The sequence below is a fragment of the Harpegnathos saltator genome, unplaced genomic scaffold (assembly GCF_003227715.2).
Source record: "Harpegnathos saltator strain DR-91 unplaced genomic scaffold, Hsal_v8.6 scaffold58, whole genome shotgun sequence".
Classification (NCBI taxonomy): Eukaryota; Metazoa; Arthropoda; class Insecta; order Hymenoptera; family Formicidae; genus Harpegnathos; species Harpegnathos saltator.
In genome coordinates, this window is record NW_020230404.1 from 1,069,077 (window position 1) to 1,080,001 (window position 10,925).

General features: G+C 38.0%; 1 protein-coding gene across 4 annotated transcripts; it reads left to right on the forward strand.

The window, feature by feature from the left end:
• The first annotated feature begins 582 nt into the window (after positions 1-582).
• LOC105183473 (purine nucleoside phosphorylase) lies at positions 583-10,641 on the forward strand. Of its 4 annotated transcripts, none has more exons than XM_011141659.3 (6): positions 583-855; positions 6,162-6,256; positions 7,393-7,601; positions 7,689-7,864; positions 8,680-8,870; positions 9,318-10,641. In XM_011141659.3, coding segments are annotated over exons 1-6 (897 nt in total). In that variant the 5' UTR covers positions 583-853; the 3' UTR covers positions 9,542-10,641. The 4 variants fall into 4 exon arrangements, with proteins under 4 accessions (XP_011139961.1, XP_025159664.1, XP_011139959.1 ...); XM_025303879.1 differs by having other exon boundaries at positions 7,423-7,601; XM_011141657.3 differs by lacking the exon at positions 583-855 and adding an exon at positions 1,822-2,079.
• The last annotated feature ends 284 nt before the right edge of the window (positions 10,642-10,925 follow it).

A 10,925-nucleotide genomic window follows, 5' to 3' on the forward strand; every position in this document is an offset into this window, starting at 1 on the left:
TCCAAGGCAGATGTAATTATCTCCGAATCTGAGAAAAGTAGAGTGTGAAGAAAGCACTAAAGCTTGTACTTGAAACTCTGCCGTGAAAAGAAAGATCTGATGGTCACAAGCGAAAAGTTACTATCTTTGATAATATTTACAAGGAAAGTAAATAATTTAAACTGCGATGTGCTGGTGAACTTTTTGAAGAGAGCACACGTGGAGAGAATGAAATTTGTCTCGACATTAAATTTTTCGGTCGATACAACGTTACAATTACATAATCGCGACATTAGAGATATCTTTTGCTTTTCCTGTCGATCGAGCAACGTTTTTTTCGTATCGACAAGATCTCTCATGGAAGCAATGCTAATGTAAAAGAATCCTGTCTTGTACATATTTTTCTAAATCAAGGTGATCTCCTTTGCAAAGTAACTTCACCGAGAAGCGACGAACCGTTGGAGATTGCTTCTCTCACTCTCCCGGAAACACCAATAGAAATCTTTATCCGTTGTATACCTTTGCTCGATTAGTCACACAGTTTCAAATGTTTTTTTAATCACGTCGTGATAAATCCTACTTCATAGGAGGTAGCGCTTATCTGTGGATTAAGAAGTGCGCGAGATGCCACAACACGCTAATCACTGCAACGTTCACCGTGGTTATAAATTGGCTCACAGACGAGCTAGATGTGATAAGTCCGGACGTAATTGAAAACACATTCTGGAAGACGTGAGCGGACAAGTAAAACAAAGACACCGTTGGCTAAAATTATCCGCTACTGATTCTTAAAGGCGAAAAGAAACGTTTCCTGCTGTTGGTTTGTTGTTTCCTGAGGCGGCTGCTGCGAAGAGGATCACCTTGGTTTGTCAAAATGTATGCAAGAATATTTTTTCTTTGTTACGTTGGTGATCTCATTAATTTTTGTGTCCTCATGCGATATATATGTAATGTATTTATTACGTCGAACACCGGAGAGGCGTCGAATAGAATCACTGAATAATTTTTTCGAGCCTTTGGCTGTTATATCACATGCTAAACAACGATAATCAAGCGAGCAGATCTCGCCGATAATATCGCCGCTTCCTTCATGCATAATTGAGAGTTTTACCATGTAATTTTTGAATTATTTAAATTTTATTCCCCGTACTGTTCGTGTACGTGTACAGAGATAAAAAGGCTCGACGTTACTTATTCCCCGTCCCTTAATCATTTAATTTCTTATTCGCGATGATCAACGACCATGATCAAGTGAATAAAAGAAGCTCTTTGATATATTAATGCGCCAATATCAGAAAAACAATCGATTAATTGTATAATTGTAATGATATTGAGAGTCAATCGCATTTCAGCTGTTATCATAACAGGCCGCAATTATACGCGTATCTCGTTGATCTTCACGTATTTAAATTTCTGATGCGTGTGATATTGATCATAATTATCTAATCAGCAGTGCTAATAATAATCAGTATTTCTAATAATCGCTTCAAATGCGCTCACAGGCCTAAAATAAGTCCAATCGAGCGGCCTCACTGAGCGGCTAAAATATCGTCCTGGCATTGTGTTGCGTGAGATTTCACGCCTTGTCGAGATCGACGTCATAGTTGGGAGAAATAATAATAATTGACACACTCGCTCCATGATGGGTTATCATTGTTTGCTCTTCTTTTTCTTTCTTTCCATCTCTCTTTCTTTCCACTGATTCCCTCCTAATGTTCAGGCCCTGTGACGCCTGGACTTTTGTACATGCTGATTGGTCGATGTGTCTGCACGCGCTCAGTATCATTGGTCGACTCATTTGCGTTCACGTTTTTCAACTTGCGCTTGAGCTCCTTTATAAAACAAGCGCACATGAAAGTCACGTCAGCCACTTGTCGCCAGCACACGACATATAGCAAACGCTAGTTGAATAATCAGTCAGTCGCTTGTTACTTTATCTTTATCAGTCGTCGTAGACGAGTGATATTTATTTCGTACGTCGTTAGTCGTGAAAATGCCTTTCCCGGATATCGCAAATGGTCACAGCAGTCTGCCAGTTATAAAACAATTAACTAATAACAACAGTGACATGGATACAAACGCGAAGCACATGCGACACACGTAAGTCAAGTGTAAGGTTTCCTTAGCAAAATAATTTCAAATAATACGTCGGTAGTTTAAAGTATCCTAACATTTATCAGCTGCGTTTTTCCAAGAGACAATTATCAGCTGTGTTTCTCTCCGGAAAAAAGTCTTATGTTATAAGACGTTCTTTCCGGAGAAATATCTCAAGGAAAAACACAACTGATAATTGTTAAAATATTTAAAACTACCGGCATATTATATATATATATATATATATATATATATATATATATATCGAGATATCGTAATTATTGACGTGAGAAAAGCTAAAGTCAAGATACGTATTGGGTGAGTGCAAAAGTTCGTGCGGAGTTTCAATAGATGGAGTTATAAGCGTCGTAAAGTGTTGTCATTAATACTTCCATCTACATATTATATAACGTTGGAAAGGTGACGTCTTCAGCTGTTATTAAAAAAAAAATCATTTGTTTTCATGCAAACTGCTTCGAGAAATATCACTTTAAAAATGAGTATCGATAAGGTGCATTTACGGCATGTTATGCTTTACGAGTTTCGGAAGGGAATAAACGTTGCCGCAGCCGTAAAAAACATTCAGGATGTTTATCAGGATGAAGCACCAGCTAAACGAACTGTGGAAAAATGGTTTGCTAAATTTCGGCGCGGAGAATTTAACCAATACAAATAAGCACGTGCTCGAATTGTTCGAATAATTTAAGGTTTTAGCACGCAAGTAGTTTACAGTACAGTTAGCTGATTAAAGGTTGCATCTTTTTTCTCCCGATGAGAAAGTGGCAAAGCGATGCACCTTTTAATCAGTTGACTGTACGGTTCCAAAGAAATAAATGGTCGAATTGCTGTTTGATCGATTCGCAATATCCGCAGGTGTTCATTGCTTCAGCAATTGGGCATTGTTTGAGCAGTTAGGATAAGGATTGAAGCAAACGTTGTATTTGCGGAAAATAAAACTTGAAGCAAATACTGTATCCATCGTTAGAAATAACTCGCTTTTTTGTTGTTCTTTGCCCATAACGCATTGTCTAATTTTACGTCCATCGCATATCAGGTAAAATTTAAACTTTTTGTACAGATCTTTAAGAAATGTCCAAGGGAAGAGAGTCTTCAAGGAGATATATATCTTTAGATATAAGTAGAATTCCAATAAATAAAATTTAAGCCAGACGGCAGATTTCTCCAAGCTGTTCAATCAATGGAAAATTCCGAGCATTTTAAGAAACGTATAAACTAAATAATAATTGATAGTTGGTACGTGACATGTATTATATGAAACCTAAAATTACAGAATAAGTAAGAATTGTCTCATGTGTTGAGTAAATACAATATATTTATCACGTGTCAAATGTCAGCTGAAGTTAGCGATTACTATTTCTTATCTCGCTTATTATAAATAGCGCGATACATATCAATATTTGAGTGAAATGTTTTAATTCGAGAAGATGTCGTCCGGTGAATGTTGAAGCCCTGCGAGAGCACTAAAAAGAGTTCGTGTTAAATAAAAATGTTACTACGAGCCGTATCTTTTTACGATGTCTTAAAGTGTAACAATAAGCAACTTTGTGACTGTAATCATCGTGCGGAAATCGCGACTAAAGCCCATTTAAATAAGTTGAAGATGGATTTCAAAAACGGCTTTCGAAATGCTTTATCTTATCGGAGGGTTAATGGCATTTCAACATAGCACGATGTTGCGACAGTAAGAGGAATCTGTAAAATGTAGCTGAATTATTGAGTTGGGATACACGATGAGTTTGTCTCCTCCGAACAAACGCGATAACGCCAATATCGCGAATTAGTTGAGCCCACTCTTCGCAAATGTAACACAAAACGAACGGACCAAGTATCCGATGCGTGTACGTGCGCGCGAGCGCGTGCGCTCATTGCAATTCAACGTAATTTCGCTCTGAAACTAGTACAAAACGGTGCGGTTACCTGCTAAACTACCGGCAGACTCAAATAGTAGCGGATTTAAGCTAAATGCGTAACGCAGGCTTCAGGGGTATTACAAATCACGCATCGGAACACGTGTGCGTACGTGAAATGTGCTCGCGGATATACGGGGTGTTCTGGACAAATCGCTCGCCTTACGAAGTCTCTTCACTTGCTGGTTGAATTAAATAGAGAACGCATGTCTGAGAATGTGGCAAGGTGCAAGTTGGAGAATTTTTAATATTCTCACGTTCGAAAGTGATATTTGGTCGAAGCAAAAATGTAAGTCTCGTTACGTAAGAATTATAAAGTAACGCATTATTCCACCAAAGTTATTAGATATTCAGACGTTAACACGACTTTTTTAAAGTTTTCAATGTTATTTAGAAAAGTCACTGATGCATACTAGTTGCGATGAAACATTTACAATGACATTAAAGTGTCATAAAAAAAATTATTGCGTATTATACATAGCTACGATAAAACGTTTCCTTCCAATTCGTCATGGTATTCTTTGACGTGTACTCACTCAAGGGTAACATTCCGTTAGTTATGAGAACAGATCGTTTGTCTTACCCACCTTGATTCGGTGACTCTTTAATGACTATCAGGCAGGCCTGATTAGTTCGAATATTCTATGTCTGCGAAATATGACACATCAATGATTTCATGCATGAAGGACAAATTCAAAAAAGTCTGCTAAATACGTCTGTTACTCGTCCATCTGGGAAATCGTTCGTCACACAGGCCATCTTTTATTATTTTATGTAATATTGTAAAATAGATTTAATTCGTTTATATGGACATGGAATGAAAAATTATCGCATGTACGTGACATCGGTCTCTCCCGTGAGAATCAATCAATGCATCACGTACGCGTGACTCATGACCGTGCAACCATGTGAAATGCGGCATTCTTGTGTTTCAATGATTCAGTTAACGTGTCCGTTAAATTATGATGCTTGAATTGAAAAAAAAAAGCGTTTCGGACAGTAGGTGTGGTTTGACGATATTTTATTTTGTTCGAATGACGTTCGAGGATTAAATAAGAAGACAGACACACGTGTAAACACGACTGCGATTTCGATCTGTACTTTCCTTCGAATTTTCTAGCAATTTCAGTTACACCCTGTGCATGCGAGGTCCACGTATAATTCATCTATTGTGCATGTACACACATATACACACACAAAATTTTCGCTCATTGAAATGAACGAGCGTCCACGCAACAATTCGAATACTGTAATTCAACTTTACTCGCCGGTCTTAATCATTTTGCTGCTTATTTCAACTTTACAAAATGCAAGACATGAAATCTCACAATTCAATGTCTCAAGTTTCGAAAATTCGAATTTTTTAAGACTCAAGAATTTAAGACTTGAAGGACTCGGAAATGCGAGAAGTCAACTCATGTATGAGATGAATTCAAAGAATTGAAGACTCAACTGAGACTTTTCTCAGTGTGTAATTTTAAAATTTAATCCTTGACAAAATTATTGTATAAATTCACAGCTATCGTGAACGAACACTCTTGCTATATCGAACTTTTCAAATTGCTCGCATTGGTAGGACTTTACGGTAATAACTGGTTTCTATAGTTGTTATTACTGCGAAGTCTAGATATGCAATTACATGCAATTATGAGGGAACGTTTAATATAGCCGAGTAATCGTGGAAGCTAAAGCAACGGGTACGACGACCGCTTAATCAGTACCAATCTGTTGAATACGCTTTAATATGTTTCTGTGATATCGACATAGAGAGAAGGCGACAGCGGCGCCATGTTAGATTGCGCATCTAAGAGCTCTCTTGTATCGTCAGCAATGTCTCTATGTAATTAATAAGTGTAAACTGATTCGTAATATCATGCGCTAATGTTCGGCAGTTTGTCAGAAATGTAATGTTGAAGATTAGGAACTTTCATGATATTACAAAATATTCTCGCTACGATATATCCGTGGAACATCTTCAACGTTGGGTTATCAGAATTTTATTCGAATATAAATGAGACACTGCCATAAAGTGTACGTTTGGTTTGTAACAGTTTTTCGATAAAAGAACTCTAAAGCGCACGTTTGTAACAGTTTGATGTCTCGGTATATGTGCATGTTGCAGCGAATATTGAATGTATATGGTACCTTGTGGTTTTTTAGGTATTCCTTCGAAACGTTGCAGGAGTCTGCGCAATATTTGTTGGATCGCATTAAGATCAAGCCGAAGATAGGAATTATATGCGGCTCAGGAATGGGTTAGTAGAGATGTCAGTATAAGCTGGCTACTTTTTATATCCAAGCATTTACTCTATTTACGGTGCTCGAGTATCCGAGGAATATCCGGAGGACTCGAGTATCTGATAATATCCGAATAGCTGTGGATATTGACAACCCTAGTTCATAGATCTCTATGTTTGCACTTTTGTAATGTATACAGTTTGTCCTTAAATTTGCTTGATTTTACTTGATGTAAATCGGTAGTGTTGCACCATCAATATGTAACAATATTCTATATGGATCAAAGGATCTGAGGATTCATAACGTTGGAATTCGTGTTTTCGTCGGGTGTCCAACTAAGTGTGACTGGTTGTGGGTTGTTTCTACTTCATTTAATCCTACAGTAATAAGACGCAATGGTATGTCAGCTTTTTCGTTAAGAGATGAGAAAGCTTTTTTTAAGGATTGGCATTGGGATAGTCAATAATATATAATAATGCATACATTTCGATGTATTCGGTGCTTGTGATGTTAACTTATTGCGGATGCTTCTATGAAGAATAAAGCAAACATAAATTGCTTATCAAGATAACGACGATCAAGATAACACTTGTTTCTTCATCTCTGCAGTGCGAAATCACTATATGTTCCGACACTTCCTCATTCCACCTTCAATTTCATTCAGCTACTTCGCCTCTCATTTAAATTCAGATGTCCGATTAAAAAATGATCCGGTTAACAGATTAAGATAAAGTAGTACGTCTTCAGGAACAAATTAATTCACCTTTCCCCTGGAATGGTTAAAATTTGATATTACCATATAAATCTTATTTTCAATTTCAGATATTTTATTTTTCTCAGACTTACTAGTAGCAACTGACGAAATACGTCGGAACACCTCGGGGAACTCGGAGAATTAAGAATAGCAATACTTAGCAGCACGTTATTTATTGTTTGCTTCTTTAATTGGTTAATTTGAGAAAAAAAGACTGAATAGTTTCCGCACAGTTTCTTAATCACTCACTGTTGAAGCTTTCCACACGATATGGTTTTCAGAGTGAGTTCGCGTGAAGAATATTGGATGCGATAATGGCTGGTATCGTGTTTTGCATGGACGGGCTTGTGGGATTTTTAGCGTGCATATCGTATCACAGCTTTGTTTATTCCTAAACAGGATCATATGAGCAAAACGAGTTGTGTCCAGGTTCAATCGCGGAATCCCTTGTGGACAAGCAGTGCTTCCCGTACGAAGAAATTCCACATTTCCCGGTGTCCACGGTAAAGGGTCACACTGGCCAAATGGTCTTCGGTTATCTTCAGGGTGTACCAGTCATGTGTATGCAGGGCAGATTTCATTACTACGAGGGATATCCGCTTTGGAAGGTACAGCCCCGGGTCTTAATGAATGCACGTCGGGAAAAGGTATTATGTAAATCGAAATATCATATGATAATATGATGATTATCGTAGTGCGCCATGCCGGTAAGGGTGATGAAGCTGGTAGGTGTGACGCATCTAATCGCTACGAATGCTGCCGGTGGACTAAATCCTACTTACAAAGTCGGCGACATCATGATAATGAAGGATCATGTGAACATGATGGGTTTTGCTGGAAACAACCCGCTTCAAGGACCGAACGATGACAGGTAGGTCTTATGCAGAATTGGACTTTTTCGTCAACTTATATATCAAGGGTTAGATCAAGCGGGGAGAGAAAGCTTGTTCAGGAAAGCATCGAGAAAGAGAGAATGAGATAGAGAAAGAAAATGATTATGTTTCCATAACCACTCGTGACAAAAAAATTCAGTCGACTCGGCTCGGAAATGAGAACAGGTACAACTGGCGGCAGAACGAGCTGGTTAAGAAGTTGTAAGAGGATTCGGAGAAAAAGGTGTCGATGGAAGGGATGTCTTAGTGGGGGACCAGGTGAAAAGGTGGGGGACAAGGCTGCGGCAGAGCACAGGAAGACTTTGCTGAGCAAATACGTCAATCAGCTTCTTTATGTCGCCGTGCAAATAGTTCATCAATCTGATTCAAGGGGTTATTCCAATGAAATAAATTAATTCTATTCTTTCTACAAGATTCGCGTTCCTTTTCTCTCTCGTTTTCTTCTTCGAGACCTCTTCATCGATTTCCTAGGATCTGACGAGTTTCGCCGACGTTTTTGCTCGAAAAAGCCAACGCGGGAGCGGATTCGAATTCGTTAACAATGCGAATTTCACTTTTCCATCGAGTCTCTTAGGGTTTTCATCGCGTTCTGTTATAAATTAGATACGAAGGAACTAAGTTGATCTTCATCTTTTCGATAATAATAAATAAATACGAGTTATCGTATGTTAATGAAGTGTCGCGTGTAGCGTGTGGAAACAACAACAATATGCGTGCGTCTTTGTCAGCTGTTTGGTATTTCTTATTCATTATTGATCTCTTCAGCACGCTTCTCAGTCGATTCTCTCCTCAGGTTTGGTCCTCGATTTCCACCGATGAACAAAGCCTACAACGTGACGCTGAGGGATATCGGCGCACAAGTTGCTGAAGAAATGGGTATCAGTGACATTGTGCACAGAGGTGTTTATACTTGCTTAGGTGGACCTAATTTCGAGACGGTAGCGGAATTGAAGATGCTGAGGATGGTAGGCGTAGATGCAGTCGGTATGTAATTTTATTCAATTAATTAGGTTTTAGAGATACGTGGCAAAACTAGTCATGTTTTTACACGTCGACTTAAAAGCGCGAGGAATCGTACTTTTAAGATACACTATGCTCTCTCGTTGTTTTTACGTAAGCGATATTTATACGATCATTAAGATGACGATAAATGCTAACGTGATGCAAAATGATGCTGTTTGGTATCCTGACGACATCCTGATATTTACGCGAATAATATTACATATATGTTGATTCATAGATAAACGATTGGTTTTTTGTTCAAGAAACGGTTTACTTACATAAGCTTAATGTGTTTTGCGTCTACATTTTTCCTTATCTGTATAACGTCATGTGGGGTGATCGAAATCGCAGAACAAACAGGACAATAAAGTATTTTTTATAAGACCATATTAAAAATTGTCCTCCACTGATAATTACTGTAACATTTAGGTATGTCCACGGTTCATGAAGTGATTACCGCACGACATTGCGACCTGACTGTCTTCGCGTTCAGCCTTATCACCAACCAGTGTGTTACTGACTATGAGGATCACTGCGAGGCTAATCACGAGGAAGTAATGGACGTGGGCAGAGCACGACAACCGATTCTTCAAGAATTCGTGTCTAAGATTGTATTGCGTCTCAAGGACAGTCTGAAACTAGAAAAGAAATAATCGAGTTGTGAATTTTCGCGACAAACAGGACAGGTTTGCTTCTGTACGAAGAAAATTGTCGAGAGCTCGTCTCGTCCTCGTGTTCAAACAAAGTTTTCGGAAGCTTTATCTCTTAAGGATCGGAAAATCGCTAGTGCAAAAGTAATGATTATGTCGTGATAATCGGAAGTTATGCTTCAGTATAATTATTTTTAAGTTATACGTTTTTCCCTTGTCATTTTTTAATTGATTTTATTTAATGGAGATGCGGAGCCACATGAAAATTTAATGCAAATGCATACAATCTATGGAAGGCAGAGATATATAATTTTGACGTAAATATTATGTTCATAAAGATAATATCATAGATTATATAAATCTATCGAAGTAGGGCTTGATTTGAACGAAATGATTACTCTAGCTATTATTTTGATTGTGATAAACGTAAGGAGTCGTAATACGTGTTTTAATAATTGATACTTTATAAATTGATATTTTATAATATTTTAATTATCAACAATTAATGTTATTGTCAGATATATCATTACCATTATCATCATCATCAGCACTATTATCGTTATCATCATCATTATCATCTTTATCACCGTCATCATCATTATTACATTAATCGATAATATTATCGATAAAAGGTCTTAGATACCCCGTTATTTTGTTATTCGCAAAAGATATGTACACTTCGAGAGATACAAAATCTGCAGCTCTCCGCATAGAGTAATTGACAAGTCAGTCCTCGAGTTCTCCCATCGCAGTTATCCCATCGCAATATCTTGCCTATTTAGTCGGCGCCCCGGTTCTACTTATCTGAATTCGTGCTCGATTCGGATCTCAATTGATTCGTTACACGTCTTGAGAGGCGTCGATGGAGGCGGAGATGAGAATAGGAGAAGAGATGAAGGAAGAGGGCTTAAAGACGGAGGGGTTAGTCGGTGCTTCCTCTCGATTTTCTACCCTTCGTTTTGTTACTCTCATCTCGTTTCCGCGTTCTTTCATTGCTAACGCATCGCCGTTCAGCCTGGATAAATCTTGAAGCTTAAAGACCATACGGTGCAGGAATGCCGAATTAAATTATGATTGGACAAGCGGAAAAATTGCGCGAGCGATAATGAAACGCGCTCGATCGCCAGAAATACTTTTCTGTTGGACCATTAGTGCTACAGATTGTGAAATTTTCACGTCTTCAAATGAGTGCAGTATTTTAAGAAAGTCACACACGTTACTGTCGAATCATTATTTCTCTATAAATAAGAAGAAGATGGTAGCGATAAGCTTTGATTAAATCTCTTAGTTAGATCTTGTTTACAAAAGACATAAGATTCGATTTCTCAACTATCGTTAATGAAATAGATACTTACTATAAGGATGTTATTGTTTGTGAATGGAAGGT